The sequence below is a fragment of the Diadema antillarum genome, unplaced genomic scaffold, assembly GCF_040938485.1.
Source record: "Diadema antillarum isolate AM-2024a unplaced genomic scaffold, OU_Dant_1.0 scf00000088, whole genome shotgun sequence".
Classification (NCBI taxonomy): Eukaryota; Metazoa; Echinodermata; class Echinoidea; order Diadematoida; family Diadematidae; genus Diadema; species Diadema antillarum.
In genome coordinates, this window is record NW_027270977.1 from 1,110,535 (window position 1) to 1,136,781 (window position 26,247).

Sequence of the window (26,247 nt, forward strand, 5' to 3'; positions counted from 1 at the left end):
GAAAATGAAACACGTTGCAGATAAATGATTTCAGCTATGAGTGCTACGTCTTGTGTTCATGGATGGGAATTCTACTCAATTTCTATGTTTCGTATATAAGGGAAGGGAAGATCCCACCCCATTAGAAAATACAACCACGACTACTCTGTAAAAGTGGAAATTTTCGCGGTGTTGAATTTTCGCGCATTTCGCGCAACCAGAAACTAGCGCGAAAATAAAAGCACGCGAATGTTTTTGCTTGCCGTATGTTTCTGTACTTGGCATCTTGATTCCGCGGGATTAAAGACACGCGAAACTCTTCTCACCCGGCCAAGCGCGAAAAATTAGTCACGCGAAAATATCCACTTTTACAGTATTATGGAATCGGGAAAGAGACACTGCAAACAAAATTAATGACTGACTGAAGTTAGTTATAAAGATGCTTTTTCCAGTATTTCCCCTCATTCTGTAACATTCACAGTGACCAACACTGCTGATTTTTGTCTATTTCTGATCCCCCTTATAACAAAATCCAGTGGGAAGAGAAAGCCGGGATTTGGATGATCTTCATTAAGGACTCCCCCCCCCCCCCCCTCCCGCAAAAAAAAACCAACAAGAAAATAAAAAAAAAAGAATAAGGAGGAGGAAAAAGTCACAGGAAAACTAGATGAGCATGAGTGCAGTTGAGGCAGTCTCTTGAAAAAGATACATCAATATTACCCAAAAATATATGCTTTTCGTTTCACATGTTACCGCGAAGACATCAATTGCCAAACCTTAAGGATCTGTATTGGTCAAGTATGCTGGTAGAAGAGTCTACAAAAGTGGGGAAATATTGTGATATATAACGAAAACGGCGTGGGACACTTTTCAGTGAGAAGACATGTTTTCTTTTCTGTTCGTAACTCCGTTCTGATACTTGGCGTGAAGGTTATTACGCGGAAGTGCTGGCATCATTCAGCCTCAGTTAACGCAGTTGAGGGCGTCGAGATTGCCCAGGTAGTCGGCCCCCAGCCACGTGTCGTACTCATCGCGGTCCCCGACGTCGCTCAGATGCTTTGTCGAATCCTTGAAGAGGAGGTTGCTGCCGCCGAAGTCCGCCGAATCGAACATCTTGAAATTGGTTCCGGTGTCACTGCCGAACAGACCCTGCATGTATACATTGTATGACACGAAGAAGGGACGCAGATGATGATGAGCGAACTGATAAAAGCGAATCGCCCGAATTCACGGAGGTGGTTTTGAAGATTAAACAAAGGGTCGCACGCGTCCAAAGGGTCGTAAAAAAGGCATAACCTTTTATACGCGTATGGCCTTTGTTAGTGTGGGCGAAGAATCACGTACCTATATAATTATGCTCTTTGAAATTCGCATACTAGTAACTCGTAGATTGATTCAAACTTAGTATGTAAGCTCGGACTGGCATGATAGCTCATTTTTTGTATTTTTTTTTCCCTGGGGGGGGGGGGGGATGGTAAGGAAGGCAAAAGGGGAGGGGAATGCGGGCAACCATTTTGGCAATCGCAACTGTCCAATTAAGAGGCAAATTGATAACGCAAAGATATAAATCATCACCGATACAGATCACTGAGAATACAGCGTCAAAATTTAATGAATGGGGAAGTTGTATCCCAGTAATATTGCATAGGTGCCATCAATCAAATTGTCTTCCAAAACTGTAAGAACAGATACAAGTCATGCGGCCTCACACTTAGATAGCTTGTTTTTTTTTTTCTGGCGCCGAAATGCATCTCATACTAATCGAAAACGGGCAAATAAACTCTATATTTTGAAATGCTTCGAAAGTAGCGACATCTGGAGATGTACCAAAACTCACTTTCACTACAAATCTGTTAGACAATTGAAATGCCACTTATGACACAATGTTGCCATTTTGAAAACAACATTTCGTTTTCTCACCATGTAATACACTACACTGTAATAACAATACACAATTCCAACTGCATTTTGTTATCAGGATCAGATCAAATGGATAAGGAATCATCTTTGAGACCTGAGCCTGGTCCAGCAAGTTCCAGATCTCCTCCCTCTCAGCCTCCGTTTTGTTGGCGACGGTCACCACGACGTGGGCGGGCACTCTGGCCAGGTTGCAGCTCATGAACTGGTCGACGGGTGCCCTCGACCCGTTCAGACACAGCAGCTCGTAGTCCGAGCTGACGAGGTCGGCGTTCCATCCGAGGCTGTCATCGTCCTCGTCCTCGAAGTCCGTATTTTCTGCCACCGTGGTGTGCTTCACGAACGCGACGTCACCCTGTCCCTCCGTAAGGCACCTTTGGTTGTACGTCATCGAGAAGATACGAGAAAATGATGACCAAAACGGATTTGAAGATTAGACTTACGTAGATATTACATGATAACACTCGATGTACCAGGGCTACTTCAAAGAAGTAATGATGACAAGTACAAAGTACACTGTTGGCATCAGTGGCTCATGATAACGACACCATGAATTCTGTAAACGATGATAACTAAAATGATATTATTTGTAATGACAATAACCGAGTAATCATGGAGCCAGATAAGTCTTTTTTTCAGAACACCTGATCCGACCTGCGGCAGCACTTTCAATAACCATTAGTACCGGTAATCCTCCAATTCTATTAATCCTATTAGTGGATACCCGCATTATAGAATGCAAGATGTCGCCACTAAAGAAGCTAAAGTTTTGTTTGATTTTTGCTTGTTGTATGTATGTGTGTGTGTGTGTGTGTGTGTGTGTGTGTGTGCGTGCGCGCGCGTGTGTGTGCATGCATGCATGCATGTGCCAGAGACATACCTGAAGGCGCCAGCTTAGCCATAGTACGGTTCCGCACCGCTTCTGGCGCAGTGGCGGTTCCCTGTCCCCCTACACTGGTTGCACAAGCTGGCTGGGTTGTCGCCGTTTGGATCGTATTTGGACGATTTTGCACCAGGTGCGCAACTACTATTGAAAAATTTGCCTGCGGGTAGAAGACATCGATGAATGCATATAAACGGTGACAATAGTAACTTAGTTATTCTTAGATAGCATAAGTCATCTCAACGGGAATTGGATCATTGCACTTTGCATATGAAATGGCACAATAATGGAACTGGATGTTTCTTGGTCCTGACAAAAACACGAGGATCAGCGTATTCTGCCCTTCGTGATGGGATGAAGATCAGAAAGCCTAATTGTCAAAGATAACAACCCTATCAGGCCAATCCCGAGTCATTCTTCTATACAGCGAGTGGATGCGGACTGTGACAGGCAATTATAAGAGGGTAGATTATAGTTACGTCGTCCATCAGTCATCCTCAAGAATGCTACAGGCAGTCCAGTCCAGGAGATCCTGTTATTTTTTGTGAAATCTGGCTGAGTAAGACAACTGAATTCAGGATGTAGAATTGCCTCATACATGAAGCCTATCGTGTATTATTATCGACACAATTCATATGACCAGGATCTAAAACTAAAATTCAAACTCTGGCAAGTTTCGTCTACCCAAGATATTAACATCAATTTGCTGATATTTATTGATGTCTTATGAAGGAAAATTCAGCCGTTCATTAGATATCAAAAGTATGAAACCATGCATCGAGATCTATTAGGTCACACACCCACCACCTACCTACTGCTTCCGGCACATTACACGTGGTGCTGTTAACAGTGATGTATCCCTGTCTGATCAGCGTTCCGATGGGGACGTTCCATCCAGACGTCTTGCCGATACCGGTGTGGCAGGATCTTCGCCCGGCGAGGTCTTCGAGGCCGAAATTCGTTTCCTTGCGTGCGACAGCGACGGCCCAGTAGCTGGCATCACCCTGCTCATAGTCCTCGGCAGCAACCGGAACCACGTGATGCTCACGTCCACCAGTGTACAGATCTCCCCCATCAACGGTCATCACGTCAGCATAACCCGCTGTTCGTTTGTTTTTCGAACAAAAAAGACATGTCAAAAAAGTCTCGTGTTTGGTGTAGACCCCCTTTCTTGTATCTTAATAGCCTTTGTTATCATCGCAATGCAACGCTAGAATAATGGACAACCTCGTCCCTCATTTTGCTATGTACACACAATGTACGCTTTCCGTTTTTTTATTTTCTGTTTATTTCAGGCTGTCTTCTGCATTCTTATCCCATAATACATACTACCATACTTTGTCAGATCATCGTTTCTTCCATTATCCTAAATAGCTCCGAGTCAACTTTTTTAAAAATTCTATTATCGGTTTATTGTATACATGAAAATGTCCAATACTTTCTATTGTTTGTGCAAACATAAATAAGATATTTGTAATTTAATGTCCAATTTAGAAGATTTTACGGAAATTAAAATTGAAATACAAAAAATGGAAAATCATGTTTTGTTTTCGTTGTATAATCTCGCTTCATTCTAGTTAAAAGGTGATTAAATTTCTTTTTATTTCTTCACTCATACCAACTCGACGGGATAAATCACCATGGAAGCAATCATTCTCAGCTGTCTAATGTCGCCTAAAAGATATAGAGAATGGTTGAGAGATGAAGAAGCGGTTGTAGGAAATGAATAGGAAAGAAAGTATGCGCCAAGTAATCCAGAATCGTTTCTGAGGCAGTAGAAATGATGGGAATAGAAGGCCCGCTTCTAATTGATTTCACATAATATCAACAGCAAATTCCGTAATCTTGGTAAACAAAAGCAAAGGAGATAATGTAAGCCCCCAAAAGGATTAGTACAAAAAACTTTCAATTTCCCATTTGGATTGTCGATGACTTTTGATCATCCACACTTGAATAGTTCGTTCATGAATGTGCCCATTGTTTTGCGTCAAAACAGCCCATGACCATTTTGCGGTCATTTCGACGGTAGGCCCTATGTGTTGCGTCATGTGCGCTGTCCGCTCACCTGCAATTCTCTCCATGCACGTTCCCACACCTTCCTCCTCGTAACAGGACAGCGCCGGGGTGAGGCCGGCGGCGCTGAAGGCTGCCTTCATACTGCGACACTTGCGGGTCTCGTCGATGGACGTGGTGCACCATCTCAGCGTGTTTGGCGGACACCTTTTCAGGCCTGTTTCAGATAAGCAGATTTTTTTTTTTAAATTTATTCAATTTTCACAGCTGATAGACTGGACTGTGAGGGATCAACGTAAACAGCCGTCTTTCTAAAACTGATACCGGAATTAGAAGAGAAGACTCAGAAACATAACAATAACGCTTACTTTTGAACAAGCATTAACTGAAGAAGATACCATAAATTGAAAAAATAAAGAGGAGAAAGGAGGAAAAATTAAATTACCGTCAGTAATCAACTCAAATACCGCAAAATTGCATACCTAATTTTGAATGGTAGCTTGGCTTATCTGAAATCTCCAATGTGCTCTTCAAAGTATGATTAATAGATAAATAAACTATGTGGATATGCTGAACAACGTGACATCGGCCTGAAAAAAGGGGGGGGGGGGAGGCGGGAGGATGTCTCATTCACTGCCTAGAATATCGGTGTCATGAACAAGTTAATGAAGGATCGTTATCATAGGGCCTATAGAGATCGAATCTCTTAGAAAATGAAGGAATACACAATGATATACCTATCTTTTCTTTGGTTTGGTTTGACGATTTAAAAAAAAAAAATCTAACCTGCAATACTGTTAACAAAGCCTCCTAGGTATGTCTTGTAAGTCTGGGGTATTTGCAAATCCTTCAGAGAGCGTGCGTAGTCCTTGAAGAGAAGATCGCGATGCTCCCCCGAATCGAACATTCGGAATCCCCTCATGTTGTTATCGGCAGCGAATAGCGGCTGGATTGAAATGAGAGAAAAAAAATATAAGACGAAATTGACCAAAATTGGTGTAACGTAATAGATGATCGTAATTGTCGTAAGCACTCATCGTATTGGTATCAACGGAGCTGATTACGTACATGAGATAACGTCATTTTCAGGAAGTAGGTTATTTTCTGTGCATGGCTCTATTATACTGTTTTTGATATATCTGACGGCATCATAAGTCGTCTAAAAACAGAATAATGAATATAGTAATGCTTTTAACTGTATGATATTATGGAAAAAAAAAAATCATGCAAAAAGGGAAAGAAAAATAAAGAGCCGTCACATTCTTATGATAAGGATCGACTTCGCTGTAGCCCGGTGGCCCGGGATCACTAAAAATTGATATCGGGCCACTAAATTTCAAATTCAAAGATTTTAGTGGTCTCCAACGTTATAGTCGATCTCTGTCACCACCACAATAATCAATACACTCACAGAGAAAAAAAAACTGAATAAAATAAATGAAAGAAATGCATACCAGAGCTGCCTTTAGTACTGACTGGAACGCCTGAATATCGTCCACCGACTTGGTAGGAGAAGTGACCACCGCATGAGCAGGAGACTAATGAAACCAGATTACGGAGAACAATTAATAAACACATCTGTCATAATTATAGATAGATAGATAGATAAATGAATAAATAGATGAATAAATAAATGAATATATATATATATATATATATATATATATATATATATACATATACTATGAAGAGTTTATTCGCAAAAACCGATAAGTCCATATTTACCAAATGGAGATATTTGGGATTAAAGGGCAAGAAAAATAAAGAGAATAGTAAGAAATTTTTGCTTCTTTCGACCATAACTTCAAAAACTGTACCTTTATATGTAGTGACCAATATATCATTTAAAATGTATCATTTTGTACTTTATCAAAGAGACCGTACTTAAAAATCTTAAAAAATGGACTTATCGGTTTTTGCAAAGAAACTCTTCATATAATTATATATGTATATATATGTACAATATATATATATATATATATATATATATACGAAGTGCTTGCTCCCAAAGGCGCTAAATCCATTGACAATGATGAATTTAACGCCTTTTGGAAACAAGCTCTTCATTCCGACTGTACATGTATACGTACACATAATTTGTAAGGATGTACACATTTGTACTGCATTTGTACGTAGGCCCATCATTTACTGTTATACGTGAATGAATGATATCATTGTGTGATGACAATATCAAAACATGTTCAGTAGGACCATGCCGATTGAACAGCTCCTTACAACGTTTCAAGGGCAAAAAAACCCCACATCTAATTACATGAGTAAAAGGCTACTACCATCTGATATTTACGCTTATGTGATGAAACAAACGGAAAAGAAATGTAGAGAGTGAAACAATTAAATCAAGTGAATACTTTGTCATAGTTTGATATTTTTTCTTCATCATTTGTTGTAATGGTCGTATAAAGTACGTACGAAGAATGGCGGAAATTGTTTTTTGATGAATGAAAAAAGAAAACCCTTGAACAGAAGCCCTTACGGTGTCTTAAGCAAAGATTCGTTTGATAGATACGCGTATGAGTCTATTTCTGATCTAAGATTTAAGCTTTACCGTCATTACGAGCGTTCATAAACGTCATACATCAATTAATCTTCATTGTTCTTGACCGTTGATGTAGTATGGCATAAATGAATAAGTGGATATAAGATATGACCGATCTGATGACATTATGAAAACACGATATATTTCGTACATATTGTGTAACATTGTGTTGTATTGTATAGAAAGGAAAAGAAAATTGCCCATTGACAGAGTTGTTGATCCCTTCTCATACGGAATCGTTGAGTGTCATGGATCTATAGTGAATTCATGCATAATTATTCTAGCGTACATTGGCAAAGTTGCAAGTGGGGGCATCATCGATCGTTCCTCGGGATCCATCGGGGCAGAGCAGGCGGTAGTCGTTCGGGTTGAGAGCGCTATTCCACTTGTCTCCAGCGGGCAGACCCATGTTCGCGCGGAAGGCCTCTGGCTTGAAGAATGCTACATCACCAGCTCCCTCTACGAGACATCTATAAGTGTACACCGAGACCATGTTCTATGTTATTGTCATAACGCTTAACATAGTATTATAGATATGTGGCCGTTAAAAAAAAATGATATCCTAGCTAGGGATTCTATCTGCCAAGTATGTAATTTAGATTCCTTCGTTTTGGTTGTCAAGGAGGAGCTGAAAATGTAAAGAGTTCACTCACTCGTGTGTGACGTTTTACTCTTGTTTCATTTCCGAATAGGGGAATCCAGGCCTGGGCGCTGGGTCGCTTTAGTATCAGCAAACCTTAGGCCTACTGCATGTTGAAATAAAACAAACAGTTTCTCCTAGAGGAAATAGTAAACCCATTCAAGTCTTGGAATCAACGAACTTTTTTCAGTTTTCGGACAATCGAGCCATTGGACTAATGTGCAGTAGGCCTATAGAACCTTTGGAATAACGAACCTTCCGATGTATGTACTTTAGGAATAACGAACCTTCAGTACTGTATTACGAACCTCCGGAATGAGAAAATGTAACCCTCTCAACCCAACCTCCCCCTCTTTGAATCTTTTTCTTTGTCGGTCTTAGATTGCTCAAATACCTGAAAGCTCCGTCATGGCTCTGATAGAGTTCCGATGAATCGGGTGGGCATTGCGGATTGGTACAGATACCACACAGGTGGGCGGGGTTGGTGCCGTATGGATTTTTGGACGCGGTGAAGGTACCTGTTGTAGAATGGAAGACAAACACAAAACGGGGAGAAGATAACTTTGTAAGACAGTGTAATGATATATCATATTAGTGCATACAGCACACGCACATAACACACACACACACATCCTCACACAAATCTCTACCCTTATAATCAGTCTTAATCCTAATTATGTAAAGGCGCATCCTCCGGCCATTTCTCGACTTGGATTCCTCAGCTCAGTTTTAATTCAACATAATGTAGGTCGTCGTGAATGAAGGATGACCTTACCTACTACAAATTTACGTTCCTGTATCAAAGCTCCTAAATGCGCAAAGATCATAACGGTTTCCAGAATATGACATAATTAATACAGTTCCGTATAAAGGTGTGCTTTTTGACATAATAAACACACCCTTGTACGGAGCGCATAATCATTATACACACGTAAGCTCGATTCCAAATATTGCCTCCTGGGGGGCGTTTCATCAACGAGTTCGTCGGAGGTTTTCACCGACAAATTTGCTATCAGCCAATCAGACGCAAGGATTTACACTGACAACTGTTAAAAGCTAATGAAATCCTTGGTCTGATTGGCTGATAGCAAATTTGTCGGTGAAATCTCCGACGAACTCGTTGATGAAACGCCCCCCTGTTCAGTTAATAGGGAGCTTTAGATTTTATACGCGCGGACGTTCAAAGGAAAAGAAAAACATGATCTGAGCTTGCGCAGTAGCGCGCGCGTAAAGTCAATCTATTTTTAGCTTGCGTCGCCTGAGTTGCTTACTACGCGTAGTGGGCTATTTTCACGTCCGCACAGTTTGCGACGCAGAGAGCTTCTTCATGCACTGATCATATAGGGGCGCGATTTTATTTTTTAAACGTTGCGTCCCAGCGTAATCTAAAGCTACTTTTCCACACGACGCAGGGAGAGGAGAACGTCTAGCGCAAGCGTCGGCTCAAACGTCCGCGCGTCAAAATCTAAAGCTCCCTGTTATGTGCAAAACGAGGAAGACAAAATCAAGAAGTCGTAATTAAATTGGGGTGTACGTCACGAGCGCGACATCCACAAGTCATACAAACCTACAACCCTCAAGGGACTTACCACGTGGTGTTTATCTCGTATCATAATTATAATACACTTTTTTTTTACCTAGTGTTGAGTTCGTGGGGCTTATTTGCCTCGTGGCGCGCTTGCGGGCCTGTGTAGCTCATGGGCCTGTATTATTTGGTGTCTTGCTCGTGGGCTGTATGGCTCGTTGACCTTTTTTTTGTGTGTGTGTGGAGCGCCAAGTGTCGCATGGCCTATTTCGTTACGAAATCAGTCATTTCGGAAAGAAATGACAATATTTCGTTACGAAATCAGTCATTTCGGAAAGAAATGACAAAATTTCGTCGACGAATTTATCATTTCGTTAACGAAATGAACATTTTTTCATCAAGGAAGTGACTGATTTCGTAACGAAATAGGCCATGCGACACTTGGCGGTCCATACAAATTTACCATGGTTTAAACCATGGTTTCATTTGTACCACCTCCGTGAATTCGGGCCTTTGTGGTCTAAACTGACGAAACACGTAACTTTATCTTTTTTGTAACCTAATTTTTGTTTCAAAGGACAGCCTAGCGTGGGACAATAATTCTACCTGGGGCACAGCTCTTGTTGAAGAACTGGGCCACAGCGTTGATTTCGTCACCGCAGTCGACGGGATCCATGTAGCCCTTGTCGAGCAGGAAACCAACGGGAGCAATCCAACCCGCAGTCCGGCCCACGCCCGTGTGACACGACTTCCTACCCTTTAGGTTGGTGATGTTGATGTCCGTATCATTGGCACGAACAACGGCGATGGCATAGTACCTCTCTGCATTAGAGGAAAATTGAGCATGTGTAAGATTTCTGTAACATTGAATGTCACAATGTACCCATACTGCATCACCGGAAATATGAAATATAACACACTGTATTCTATCATTCTTTCAATGTCAACGATGATAATAAAAACGACAACAAAAAGAAAGAAAGAATATGCATAGAATATGAACTTAGAAGTAAGCAAATATCAGCTAGAACTACACAAAGAATGTTAAAGGACAGAGAATTGTTGGAAAGACATGAAATACATTATTGTGGAAGGGCTATCTATCTCAACATTTAGAAGGACTTGTATACTACGTTCTTGTCATCAGCAAAGTGACAAAATATCATCAACTAATCACATTCCATAAGTTTTAATTCTCTATTTTTTTTTAAATGTACTCACAAAAAATTCAGACATTACCAGTTTTATATGAATTGAAATGAGTGTAACTTAGAATTTATCAATTTCAATAGCAGTCAAACATCTCATTGTAGCAGCATTGCGAATTGAAGAGTAAAGAACACTATACTAATTTGTGAAGCAATTAAGAGTAAAAACATTTTTTACTGGGGAGAGATGGAGGTGGAAAGAAATGAAGAGCTTTGCTTCCAGAAGGCGCTAAATTCATTGAGAAATGATGGAGTTAGCGCCTTTTGGAAGCAAGTTCTTCAAATACTAAGGCATGAAGAACTGAGAAACTAGGAAGCTTTAGATTCTGACGCGCGGACGCTTGACACGACGCTTGTGCTGGACGTTCTCCTCTCCCCTGCGTCGTGCTAAAAAGGTGCTTTAGATTACGCTGGGACGCAACGTATTAAAAATAGAATCCCCCCCCCCCCCATACGATCGGTGCATGAAGTAGTTCTCTGCGTTGCAAACTGTGCGGACTGTGCGGGGGGGGGGGGGGGGGGGGAGGAAGAGGCATTTTCCCCGCCTCTACGGAAGTGTTGGGGCAGACAAATCATTTGTCCCCAAAGCAATTCCCGAGATGAGGACAAATCTCGAACTGTCTTTATGGAAAATTGTCCAAATACCGCCAGAACTATGCACCAAATCGTTGAATTGCAATCATAAACATGCAAACGCTCCGCTACTGGATCCCCTTCGATAGACCATGTACACTTTTGAGATTGACGTTTTTTCCTAATATTTTATCAAAGAGTGTGCAGCAGATCTTTCACTTACAAAAGCTCCCTCTTATGCAGAGGCGTTGATTGGGCGTGGGGGGATGGTTCCCTCACAAAAGTATTTGGGTGGGGACAAACTACCATTTTGCTCCTCCTCGTAACTCCCGAGATGTGGAAAATGTTCTTACTTTTTTGATAGAAAACTGTCTACATATTTCACCCAAAGATGGCTGAATTTCAATTCTGAAAATACAAAATTTCCCTCAGTAAGAGGGGGATAGACCTACCCCCTCCCATACCCTCCCCGTTCTGTCCTTTCTACTTAATACACTCTAGATTGACAGATTTTAAGATGTTTCATCTATAGTGTGTACCAGGTCTGTTACTTCAGTTTAAAAGAAATACAACAGTTGAGTGGGTGGGAGGAGATATCTAGACACTTTCAAGTAAGGGAGGGTTCCCCCCCCCCATAAAAAATAGTATACACTTCTGGGGTTGAAATTTTCCCAGATTACCTCATAAATGTGCTTACGAGATATTTTCATCTGAATTCCACAAATGCAAAGGCAGGCACCCTCTTGGCAGGCACGTCGATGCTGGAGGACGGGGGGCGCGGACGGCGGAGGGGGAAGGGCAAACATATCATATTGATCCCCAGTTATTCCCGAAATGAGAAAAAATTTTCTTGCGTTTTTTTTTGATAGAAAACTGTCCAAATATCTTATCCAAAATGTGCACCACATTGCAGAAATTTAATTCTGAAAATGAAAAAAAAATCTAGCGTGGGAGGGGGATATCCCTTCCACTTTCGGTCCTTTTATTTTTTAGATCGACAGATTCCCAAATGTTTTGTGCACCAGGTCTGTCACTTCACTTACAAAAAAAGGACAACAAAGATCCACCGAGGGTGGGAGGGAATATCTTCTTTCAATCAATCCTTTCCAAGCTTTGTTTCCCATTAAAAACAATAGTGGACTTTGGGGATTAACAGCTTTCCGAATTTTCCATTAAAATTTTTCATTTTTATTTGTATTCTAAGAATGCAGAAGCCCACTCGTATGCAGGGACTGCGATCTTGGCGGGCGGACAAACATGTCAATACTATTTGTCCCCCAATAATTCCCGAAATGAGGATTTTGTTTTTTACGTGTTGTCTAAATATCTCATCCAAAGTGTGCACCAGATTGCTGAATTTCATAAAAAAAAAGCAAAATTTCTCGTGCTTGGGAGGGGGATACCTCCTCCCAAACCCTCCCCCTCTGTGTCTCTTTTCCGAGCCTTAGTACACTTTTCGGCAGAAAAATTCTGAGTGCACAAGATTTATCACTTATATTCCAAAAACTCGAAAGTTCCTTTTTAAGGGGAATATCTCCTTTTAATCAATCCTTTCCTGCTCATTTCCCCCATCACAGATCATTTTTTTTTAAATTTCCCAAATATCTCATTAAATACGCGGTTACGAGATATCTCAATTTCAACTTTAAATAAGGCAAAAGCTCCCTCGTACAGGAAGGGTGGTGATAGCACTCGCTCACGTCTTCTCCCTGCTCCTCAATACGGATTTACGCCGTTGATGCTAAGAACATGTTTTTTTTTCCCCTCTGAACGTCCATCTGAAGGTCCCTACCATATTGTATCTTGTCACTACGAAGACATGGGGACCGTTACCTCTGGTGTAAGTTTCTTTGATGATGGGCACCAGGCCATACTCTTTGCCCGCTTCGTAGATTTCCCCGCCAGTCAAGGTAATGAGATCCGCATGTCCGTCCCGAATCGCCTTGTAGCAGTCCTGTCCACAGATAGATAGGTAGATAGATAGATAAATAGATAGATAGGTAGATAGATAGATAAATAAATAGATATTAGATAGATAGATTGACAAATAGAGAGAGGAAAGGAAGAGATCAGATGATGATGATAATGAAGGTTGGAGTTATCACATGATAAATACGTTCCGCCACAATGAAAACGTGATATTGATTGGTATTGATCATTTCTTCGGCCTCTATGTTTTCTTCTACACAGTGACAGTTCTATTTTTTGTCCAAACTAACCTATCAGGGAAAAAAAATAAACAAACGCAAAGAATTGGTCTTAACTTTGGATGCAGTAAAGCATAACACTCATTTATATCTAAAAACGAAAGCCATTCAAAACACTAGTCTTACGCTTCATCACAACCATTTTTTTCATACCTTTACACATTTCAAAACCTTTTGAAGACTTTGAAATTCAGACAGAGGATAGTGAAGATATTTATATTTTGCTTTAATAGTCTTGAGTAGGCCCTATAATGAGAAAATTCTAATGTCTGATTAAGTTAATTTACATTTTTACAGTTTAGATTGATTATACAAAAAATTACAAATTAGCACCTGAAAAAGTCAAGTCTCAAACCCCATCCCCCCAAAAAAGTGCTACTTATGTGGTTTTCCGGATGAAATATCACATAATGTCATTTCCTACATTAATTGTCTTTATTCATGTTTTTTCGCCTTCTTGTTCGTGGAGGTTATCGCAGTGACTCGTACATTTTGCCTACAGAAAAACAAAACAAACACAATAAGCTATCATTTATGCAAGGATATAGATGTTCCATAGTTTTTGTATCGTTTCGTTTTCTTTTTTTTTCAAGCGAAATGAAAATACGAGAACATGACAAATGGTACGCTGTCACTTTATCATGTTTATCACGTATTCATGTTTATTCACGCACTGTCTTGTCTCCGACAATCATACAATACAAGCACATTGTTATTTCTGTCTATAAATAGCCAACGATTTGCGTTTTTTTTTTTCCAATATCTGGGATGCTGATATGTCCGTGATACTTTTTCATGTGTTTGGCACTACGAATGCTCAAGGAAGAATTATACGCCTTTTATTATTTTTTTGGCTTGTTTTAAATCACATTGTATTCAGCACTCATTTCAATCATACATTTTAAGGGAGTGTCTATTGCATCTTTTGAAAAGGCCGATTACTGACCAGACTTTGAAATGACGCAGACAATATCAACCTGTCCCACGGAACAATAGTCACCACTTGCCATGCAAGAAATCAACTCAAATATCAAAGCATAAAAAAAGCTTGTAGCAAGGTCCCTAATCCGTAATCTGCGCCTAATTGCCCCCTCCTCCCCTAAAATTCAATGACAACCCAATTAACAGTACCATATCTTGACATATCTTGACCACGCACACTTCTCTTTAATGCGTATGTGTGCGTAATGTCATATCGCAATAATTCATACAGTGGCATGTAAGTTTCACTGAAAGAAGATGCTGCTACTGTACACCAACGTCCACGGGAGAGAGAAAAATATAAATCAATTTTTCCTTTATTCGAGTCGTAAGTCACCCGGGTCAATAAACAAAGCTGCATGTATGTTGCCCCAGGAGGTCGTATCGCTATCTGAAGGAATGACAGAATCAATTCACTCTAAAATCATACCGTTGCCAAGATACTTTTAACTGGTGGCTGTGTTTCAATGGTTCTTTCAAACATAGCTCATCCAGAGATTGCGCTATATCATGTGTATTGTTTTGCATTGCTCGAAAGCAATAAACATAGTTTCATCACGCGCAAGACGTACCAAAGTATATTACATATCTTTGTAAACATGTGTATGAAGAAGGAAATAGGCAGGATATGTTTCTTGTACTATATTCTCATTTATTTTGCTCTCTCTCTCTCTCTCTCTCTCTCTCTCTCTCTCTCTCTATATATATATATATATATATAGTACTAAATGTGGGAGAATATAACTATAACCGATTCTATAATCCATTGTTGCTTTACGTTTAATTCAAGCTGACTTTAATGAATACAGTAAGACAGTATAACTGCAAATCCAGATCTGTAGACTAAATTACCCTAAAAAAAAGTATAAAAGATTTTGCATGATAATCATGTAAAGTTTACTGTCTCCTTACCACCTCCGGAATTTCATCCATCTCCCGCTTCCTCCTTACAGAAAAAACAAATAAACGAAAAAGACAAAACACACTCCACCCCCCAAAATACAACAAAAACAAATAGGAAAACAAACAAGAAACACATAAACAAACCAAAACACAAATTGAAACATAGTTTTTTACAGTAAAAAAAATCAATAACTCTGTCTGCGGGGAAGTCACTTATCTAGCCTTTTTGAATTATATTCACTGTTTCAACTTCTGCAGAAGGTTAAAGCCGATTTGTTTCTAGAACTTTAAACTCAGCTGAAAAGCAAAAAAAAAAAAAAAAGTGAGTAATAACGTTTACCTTCTCTTATTGGCTGGCAATGAATAACACTGTACGACATGCAGTGTTTGTGGATGCTTGTTGACTGTTTTTGCAACAAAAAAAAAGTTTTTTGTTTTCTCTTTCGATTAAAAAAAGAAATCTTCTTACCCCGACCTATTTTTCAAGGGATTGTTCTCTTGAATGTGTTATGACAGGCGCAAGTGTAAGTGACACGAAAGGGACTTCACCCTTGTTAACCCGAGACACGTCTCCCTGCCGAGAAGGGGGGGGGGGGGGGGGGGGAGGGGGTGTATTTGACGTTTCGATTCCAAGACCCCAGCACCATGGGCGGTCCATGCCAACACTGAACCGACTTTTCCTTGTCACATGACATTTCACTCTCAAAAAACTACACATCATCCGTAGCTTGGAGAGGTGCGTCCTTCATGCTTCATAAGGTGACTTAAATTACTAATGTTAACAAAGAGCATAACAGAAGTTTCATAAAATTTCACATAAAACAAGAAAATTATATAGGATTTCGGTGAGGTTTACAGGTTTCGACAGTTCTAAACCAGAAGAGCTGATTGCAACATCTTACTCATCTGGACAGAAATAATCTTCATGAAATTATCGTGTTTTTTTTTTTTTTTTTTTGCACTAGTTAATTTGAACGCGAATTATCATTAACCCATTAAGAGCTTTGCGTGCTGATAGGGGAGGAAAATCACATAGCGTTGTACACATTGTCTAAAGTCCGTGGCACAAAATAAAAAAAAATAAAATAAAAGGGTTGCAGAGCTTCAGCTGTTAAGTACCCAGTGAAACATGATATCACCAGGATGGAGGGAGTCGAGTTTATTTGCTGCTGAAGGCTTATACATCTTCTGAAATCTATAAATTCGCAAGCGTTTGTCATGTCTCGTCTGCTGGCTTGTTTCTCTATGTCTGTTAATTTTCTGAAAAAGGCCGTTAAGTACAGACTTGGGGAAAGTTTATGAGTGAAATTCTGCCTGTATATCAGATCCGTCAGGATACCTTTACAGCATATCATTGTCTCATAAACACAAACTTCTGATTTATGCCCAAGGACTTTGAACTTGGTGTTTGATACATACAGGCACACACGCACACACACCCATACACTCACACAAACTCTCACACACACACCTTTGAATACGAACTTGTAATGTGCTGGGTTTCTTTGAAATCTCTATATTTCAATATGTAATACGATCCCGAACATGTTTATCGTTATCTGAAGCCAAATACAGCCTCTCTTTTATGATGAAACTTCTGACTGATAAGGGACACTCATGTAGGTGTTTCCCCTTTTACTACCCAAACTTCAGAGAAATACCTTGAAAATTCCAGGATATCTGGGTGCCACATAGAATGCAAAACAGATCAAATCAAAATACACGGCAAAACAAAAGGCCAAGCAAAATGAGCATGCGAACGTTTACTAAAACAAAAACTGTCCTTTTAGCAGCAAAAGACAAGTGATTGTGAGAGGTCAAAAGAAAGCAAACTTTCATGAATATGTTCACCGAATAGAAGCTAAGAATACTCTTGCTGTATTCTTTTTTGCATGTAATGCAAATTTAATGACAACTTCTTTCTCGTCATTTTAACGCTGTTTTTTTTTTCCAGCATGCACGTGCTGCCTATTGAACATGTTGAATGTGCCTATGAGCCACGCATTCTTTTATGATACAGATTTGTTCGTCTGTTGTTTATTTATTTATTTATTTATTTTTTTTTTGGGGGGGGGGGGTATATAAAAATTTCCTTGCTTCAAGTTAAACATTGTTTAAACATCTATTTTCTTTCTTATATCCTTCTATTTTTCTGCAAGTCAACCACACGAACTTTGGACATGTACAAAATAACATTCTCTTCTATGGGGCTCCAGGGCATCTGTATCAATACGCCTTTATATCATGTATAATAATGGCATGCATTACATTTCTAAATGCTTATTATAAGCTGATACAGTGATTAAGCAATTGTACTATAGTTCACTCCTTTACCAGTGGCGGATCCAGAGGGGGCGCAACCGGCGCACGCCCCCTTTATTTTTCATTAAAAACAAAAGAAATAAAAAGAAAAAATGAAATGGAACTCGGAAGTGGCACTAGAAATATTACTCACACCCCCTCCCTTTTACAGAATTCCTGAATTCGTCTCTGTTTACACCAAAAAGTAAGTAACATCAGGTATTAATAAACGCAAAAGGAAACTAAACATGTGCAAAATGTGGGAGTAAAAGGGAGTATTTTTCTTGAGCTATTGCAAAGAAAGTCACCGAAAGAAACACGTATCTCCCGACATTGAAGCTAAGCGTCAATTTCAAGTTTCTTTATTTCACCAAGCAAAGAAGATATAAAAACAAACAAACACATACAACAACATTAGAATACAATTACAAAATATCAGTTAAACAGTGTAAAAGGAATTGCTGTGGTAGGCAGCAGCCAGAAAGGAAATGTCCCTTATTTTCGGCTGACCTAAAAACATACGTTAAATTTCTGTTACCAATGTGTTCGAAGCAAGTAAAACATAAGAACAAGACAAGACTAAGACATAACAATCAACACACAAAGACAATAACAAACACCTGATGTCTCAAAACGTAAAGGGTAAAAACTGATACTCTAACTTAAATGAATTTGGTTGTAATTATTGAAGATAATTTTTTTATAAGCAGACTTAAATATATTCAATGAGTTAGCATTGCGTATTTCAAAGGGGAGAGAATTCCACAGAATAGGACCACTGTAAAGAATAGATCGTTGATAAAAAGATGTACGAGATAGAGGTAGGTGAAAATCACTCGCGGTTCGCGTATTGTAATTATGAATTTGATTATTGTATGTGAAAAAGTCCAAAAGAGTTTTTGGTAATATAAAGTTCTTACATAAATACATAAAAATCCCCACTTGGTATTTATACATATCATTCAATTGCAATATTTTCAGGGATAAAAAGAGTGGTGGGGTATGGCCAAGATAAGAGGCATGGGCAATGATTCGCATTGCACGTTTTTGAAGTAGTAATAGTCTTTGAATATGACATTCATGAGCATTACCCCAAACAATTATTCCATAATACAAATAAGGTAAAATTATAGCACTATAAATTGATTTCAAAACAGAATTCGGGAGAAAACTAAGTTTGTACATTACACCAATATTTTTTGATAATTTATTACAAATATAATTAATATGATTTGACCAATTCAACTTATTGTCTACAAAAACTCCAAGAAATTTCAGTGAGGAAGCTTGCATGATTTGAGAACCACACATATTAATAGATACAGTATCAATGTTATTTTTTTTCTTTGTAAATATCATAAAATTAGTTTTTGATATATTGATTAATAATTTGTTCATTCGCAGCCAACTTGTAACATATTGCAATTCCTTATTAAAAACCTCTTGTAAAGAATCCATATTATCATGAGACAAAAATATACTTGTGTCATCGGCAAATAAAATGCATTGTAAAATATTAGAAACATTCGGCAAATCATTTATATATAAAAGAAATAAAATAGGCCCAAGGATCGATCCCTGGGGCACTCCACATCTTATGTTTTTATATTCAGAAACATTCTTATCAATTGATACAAACTGCTTACGGTTACTCAAATAACTTTTAAAAAGATTTAAAATAACTCCACGAATACCATATTGATCTAATTTAGCTAAAAGAATATTATGATCAAGCGTGTCAAATGCTTTGCTCAGGTCTAAAATAAGCCCAGTAAAATTTTCCAGTTGTCTATTGCACAGATCACCTTATGAATGAAATCAATCAATGCAGAAGATGTGGAGTGCCCCGGTCTAAATCCATACTGATTTTTCTTAATAATATTGCACTTTGTCAGAAATTGAATAAGCCTAGTGGAAATACATTTTTCAAAAACTTTGGAGAAAACGGATAAAACTGATATTGGGCGATAATTTGTCATTAAATCAGGGGAACCACTTTTAAAAACTGGTACTACTCTTGCGATCTTCATTTTATCTGGAAAAGTACCAGATTCCATGCACTGATTGAATATTGCACATAAAGGTTTACATATCAAATGAACAGCTCTTTTCACAATTCGCATATCAATATTATCGTATCCAGCACTGACATCATTCTTAAAACTGGTTACAACATCAATTATCTCTTTACAAGTAATTGGTTTAAAAAATGCAGTTGGCTCAACTTTTGTAACATATTGAAGATAATCATACTCATCTGAAACATCAAAAGATGAATTAATATCGCAACCAATATTAACAAAATATGTATTTAACAAATTACAAATCTCTTTCTCATTTATAATTGTTTCATTGTTACACTTAATAGATTTAATGGTTGTTTTCTTATTGCACTTTTTCCCTAAGGCATTATTTATCACATCCCATGTCTTTTTACTATTCCCAGTACTATCAGCTAACTTTTTCTCATAATATTTCTTTTTAGCTAATTTTATCATATTAGTCACTTTATTTCGATATTTCTTATAAAGAGTTTTACGGTAATCATTTGGATTCTTTTTATACAATTTATACATTTTACATTTTTTCCTTATTAATTTACGAATATCATTTGTACACCATACATTATCATTTTTCCTTCGTTTACCACAAACTGAAATCAACGGAAATGATTCATTATATTTGTCAGTAATTAAATCTAATATTACCATCATTTTTATCATATTCCCATGACGTCGATTCCAGTGACCGTAAAAAATATACAATATTATTTTCATTTGTATCTCTCTTCATTTGTCTTTGTTGACTTTTAAACAATGAAATTACACTTTTACAAATACAATATACCGGGAAATGATCTGATATATCAGTTAAAATAATTCCAGAGTGGATCTTACAAGAATCATTCGTAAAAATGTTGTCAAGTAATGAAGCGGAAGAGTCAGTGACACGTGTGGGATAATGAACCAAAGGTAACATAGAATTCAATAATAGCAAATCCAAAAATTCATTTACATATTGCACACACCCTATTTTAAGCAAATCAATATTAAAATCGCCCATTAGATAAAAACATTTCTTTTCCTTTTTAACAATATCTAAAATATCATTCAAAGACTCACAAAATTCATTAACTGACTTGTTGGGTGGTCTATACACAACACATATCAAAATAGAAGTATTGCAATTTGTTATTTCTATAAATATACTCTCAAAAATATCAGTGTTAATATCAAGATCGCATCGGCGATTAAAAGAGATATCTTTATGTACATAAAACCCAACACCTCCTCCGCGTTTAGTTTTGCGACTGTTACCAACGAACTCATAATTTCAACCAGGTCTTTGGACGTAATCCCGACAATAAGAATATGGATCACATGAACGATAGCCCAAAGTTTCATCTACAACATTTTAAAATCTGGGAGAAAGTCACAGAAGGATAAATTAGCTAGTGCTCGAAAAAGACAGTCTTGTCATTTTTCATTTCCACAAAAAAGTGTACTCCCATAGAGATAATACCTCATTTGCACAGCCAAAAGGGCGTCCGACCAAAGTGTCGTTATTTTACAAAATGATCCATCTATTGAGGTCCATGTGTGTGCAAAATATGACGGTGATACCATATACACTAATGAGATTACTGAATGAAGTACATTTGACTTTTGACCCCACTTTACACAGCCAAGATGGCATCTGAGCGACAAATTGTTATTTTGTGAAATTATACTTGCAACATGTTCCTTACGTGTGCAAAATGTGGGAAAGATAGAACGTGTGTTTACCAAGATACAGGATGAAACACTTTTGACCTTTGACCCTAATTTACCTACCCAAGATGGTGTAGGAGTAAGTAGTTGTTATTTTATGAAATGATTTTCATGACATGAACTAAGCATATGCAAAATATGGGGTTGATAGCCATTGTTGTTGTTGATCTATTGCACAGAAAGTGAAAGAAAGAAAGAAAAATAAAGAAAAAAATAAGTTATTGTATAGAAATTTGAAGGAGAAGCATAAAAAAATCAGAAAAAGTTAAAGATAGGAAGGGAAAATAAGACTAACTAAAGAAAAAGAAGAAAATAATGTTGAAAAATGCAAAAAAAAAAAGTATTGGCAGGGGTGAGCCTCGAACCGAGGACCTTAGAATTACAAGTCGGATGCGCTATGTACTGACCTACAAATTGTATTTCATCCTCCATAGGCCCTGTGTATTATTAAAGCAAAATGACGCTGCATCGAAGACAAGTGCCAATTTTAACCAATTTTTTCGGCGTGATGCCGACGTCGTATGAAAAAAACGGAGCGATCATTACTGATAGCCTAAAGTCTCAGCTACAACATATTAAAATCGTGGAGAAATTAACTGACGGATAAGTGAGCTAGTGCTCGAAAAAGATAGTCATGTCAATTTTCATTTCCAGAAAAACTGCACTCCCATAGAGATAACATGTGAACTGGTCGAATTTGACAAGATTACTTTCAATCCATTTTTACGAGGTGATGCCGTCAGCCAATCAAAATTTTGTAATTACACTTATGAAAGAGCATTTAATTAGCTACATCACATAACAGTCTTTGTGAAAATAGGCAAACTATAAGTAAGATACGCTCGAGTGAACTCGGGATTTGATGACGTCATTTTGAAAATTTACTTTTTTTATTTTAGTAAGAAATTTGATATCTTTTAATCATTTTTCCAGCATCGCCAACCCATGAAATGACATGTACAACTCATCAGCTTTCAGAATATGTAAACAAAAAAATGAGGGGGGGGGGGGGTCACCGTCCATTCTGACGAGTAAAATCGGATTTAAAATTGGCGGTTTTTTGGCATAGTTGCACTGTATATCGCCATTGACGCGCGCGCGGAATTTCAACTTTGACGGGCATGTATGACGTCATATTGAGTCTTACTGACTTGAAACTTAGTAGACTTATTCCTTGACATTTCAGACATTCGATCCGCGTGAAAAAACTGGAAATTTCTATTGCATATGAGTTCTGCGTGCGTATATGCGCGCGCGCCTACGCGTCCGTCCATTTTTTCATTTTTTTTTTCAAAAAATGCTCCAAATGATCTGAAACGTGTGCAAAAAAAGAATTGAACTCGATTGGAGCTTGTAAATATTTCAACGTGCGCGTACGCTCACGTTTTAAGGGTAGAGATGCATTTTGAGAATATGAGTAGAAAGAACTTGACTTAAACTATATGTGAAGTAAATTTCATTGAGAAATTCTATTCCATTAATGAGATATGAATGAAAATGTGTTTTCATATAATGACGTCATAGTGACGTCACGGTCAACTGATCACAATGATTTTATTAAATCTTTCGTCTTTGGGACATGATACATATATGGTATAAGTTTGAAATTGATATGCATAAGACTTTCTGAGTTAACCTCTGCACAACTTTTGAGGAGAAATAAGGAAAGAAGAAGAACAAAGAATCAGTACAGATACAGAAGGTGATCCGAGAGGATACTCGGATCACCTAATTACATCTTACATTGATCAATCGCTTGCTCTATACGAGGGTTTTTTTTTTACCTTTTTCACACACAAGAGCAATGTGGTCAAGTGGTTAGAGTACCGGTATCCTACTCAGGATATTTTGGGTTCAAAATCCATAACCCGTATACCCTTTACAAAAGTTGCACAATGTAAAACACATTTTCCTCTCTGCATGCGTGCATAAACAGACTTTGGATAAGTCCCTATACTATGAGTAAGTGCTATAAAAGGACTGTATGTCTTCATTGAAACAGATATCTGATAAAGATGTTGATGTCTCTAATGCTCTTGAACAATGCAACAATAGACCTATGAAATATTTACCTAGAATTTTTGGAATTCATGTCAAATGTTCCTATTTCATGAATCTGGTGTTCCTTTCATTTAAGAACGAAATAGTTATTGATTTCATAATCATGAATGTCTATAAGCTGAATAGAACACAGTGTCCCACAGTTTGCAACTGATTGAAAAATTACCCTACATCGATTTAAATAAACATGGAATTGATCACTGTTTTAGTAGTACCAATGATACATTTACGTCGATGTAGGGCAATTTGGCAATCAGTTTCAATGAAAAAATTTCGACGGAAGAGTCCCACAGTTTGTTCACAATAATGTTCACATAGTTGGTAATGTGAAAATGCTCGAATTTAACGGAATGATGATTATTTCACACTGTGGTGTGTGTTTTTTTTTTTCCACAGAGAGCTCTCATAGTTATGTTCTGTTTCACATTGTGATTTGATGATTCGCAGTGTGGTCACTACATTAAAACGCTGGACTTGTATACTGCGAAAAGATTCCACACCGTGTTCTCAAATTGTTCACACTGTGTTCTTTCCAGTAAGGATATGACCTCGAAGACAGTCCATTATTACTAACATTACTCCATAAAATGCTGATGTTTAAGGTCTTGTTTAACTTCGTGAGCAGTGATGTAAAGAAAATGTCAAGATATCACTTTTAATGCATATGTGTAGTTCAATTGTATCAGAAAACATCCTTCCATATAGAATTTTTGCAAGAAAGCCTAAGAAATAAGGCGATATCACTATATTTCTCATGAGACCATAACTGTAGACAGTGTAGTTTGGAAATATTTTTATATAACTATTGTTCACATCTTGTATATAATATAACAATACTTAACATTGATTATACTTTTCAAATTTTTACACTGGTTGTTTCTATCCCTAATTCACATGTAAGAACTTTTTTGAAGCACCAGTGCTGCGTTTTTGTTTCATCTACAAATGGTAAATAATGCCTTTAAATCTTACCGCATGCTCGCCCCTCCTCACGCATTCCACTTCCAGCTCCAAATTGTAGGCTCGGAAGGCGTTCTTCATCTCAACGCATTTGGCCTCCTCCTCAGCCGAGATCGTGCACCACCTCATGGGAGGTTTCATCTCCTCCGATGATGCGGCGGTACTCGGAGCTGACCAAAAAAAAGGTGATGTTCTTGATCATAAGAACTTGATAACTATAGCATCACAATGATTATGAACAAGCTGGTGATAATGATGTTCAGGATTTTACTTTCATTCAGTTCCTATCGAGAACCCTTCGAACATGATGCAGTTTTAGTCACAGCGATTTGCACCACTAACATATTTAACATAAAAACAGCAATAAAACTTGAAAACAAAACAATTCTTGATGATGATAATCAAATCGTTGAAAACAGTGTTTCAAACTTAGGTAGCTGAATTTAACAATTGTCGAACATGAGTGATTGAACTAAATTTTGAGAGTAGTATGCTGCAATCAGTAAAAAAGTCTATGAACAAAGTAATACAATGTATATTGAGGCGTCTCTTGAATGGTTATCGCTACTCTTAACACTGTTTTCTATATCAAGGGAAATACCGAGCATAGTAAATCCAGTCACTTTTAGATTTGTTACTTTTTTTAAAGTGCAAAGCGTTCATTCTTTATCCAAATTTTTATACCGTCGTATGCATATTATGATATAATTCTATGTATTTCAAAGACTGCTTGTAGCATGTAGAGGGTATAAATGCAGCTCAGACCTTTAAGAGCTTTTGACATATTTTTAAACACCGTCTTTATTAAATACTTGTTGTGATGTTATAACAATTGCAGTATGGAATGTTTATTCATAGAACATAAGTCTATCAAGTGAATATCAGAAAGGTAAAGGAACACTTTGCTATGAGTTAAATCTCTGTATGTAGATTTTTGCAGGTAGGTAATACAAAGAAAAAAAAATCTTGATAGTAATTGGTATCAACCTCATCACCAGTCTCGACGTTGGTGTGTTTTTTATGCTCTTCTGGAAAGAAATGTGTTATTAGATTTGACATGACATTTATTAATGATGATCAAGGAGTATCGGCATAACATCAAGTCTGAAAATTCAATAGTAGGAAAGGAATCACGTAACAACACGATTAAATAACATAAAAGTATATAGGAGTTCAAAAATATCTTGGGTAAAATGGATAATGCGCTCGGCTTTACTCAAGTGGGTTTGAAGGAATTTGCTCACGTATATTTATAAACCAAAGTGATTTCAGCTGCATTTTTGAAGCCACTGCATTGTAAAAATAAATACATGTACCTGGAGATGACATCGAGGTACGAACCCAAACGGCAAATGCGATGAAAACTAGCGTGATCATAGCGGGATTCGACATGTTTGCAGACGTTGCAATCGTATCTCGGTTCTCCCTCAGATTTGTCAGAAAACGTGGGCAATCGTAGTTGTGTCTTACGTGCAGTGGTTGGTTATGACTACTGCTAACCAAATTCTCGAGTTGCGAGTCTATTTAAGAGAGGCTGTCTCTCTGATCATCTGCATCAAGAACTCAGAGGAGTGGGAGGAGTCGCGGAAGAGTAAGTTTTTGAATCGTCTGAAACTTTATTAAAGACTGGAAGACTAGTTAGAACTTCATGGATCCAGAGATTAATGAGCATGCGCATGGCATCGTCAAGAAGGCAAGGTGAACACTGATAGCTAATCCTCACGCACCCTAAGAGTTCATTCAACCGGGCCGGGACTGTCCCCGCTTTA

The 26,247-nt window shown here is 38.0% G+C and overlaps 1 protein-coding gene across 1 annotated transcript; it reads right to left on the bottom strand.

Moving 5' to 3' along the window:
* Positions 1-600: 600 nt before the first annotated feature.
* Positions 601-26,083, bottom strand: LOC139718101 (melanotransferrin-like). Its single transcript, XM_071629592.1, has 13 exons — positions 25,795-26,083; positions 24,491-24,648; positions 13,129-13,249; positions 10,121-10,336; positions 8,384-8,507; positions 7,639-7,819; positions 6,247-6,330; positions 5,579-5,738; positions 4,845-5,009; positions 3,591-3,881; positions 2,777-2,939; positions 1,994-2,270; positions 601-1,128 (listed from the first exon to the last, which is right to left on the bottom strand). The coding sequence occupies exons 1-11, from the start codon at positions 25,868-25,870 to the stop codon at positions 2,791-2,793; spliced, it is 1,725 nt and encodes a 574-aa protein (XP_071485693.1). The 5' UTR covers positions 25,871-26,083; the 3' UTR covers positions 601-1,128; positions 1,994-2,270; positions 2,777-2,790.
* Between the last annotated feature and the right edge of the window lie 164 nt (positions 26,084-26,247).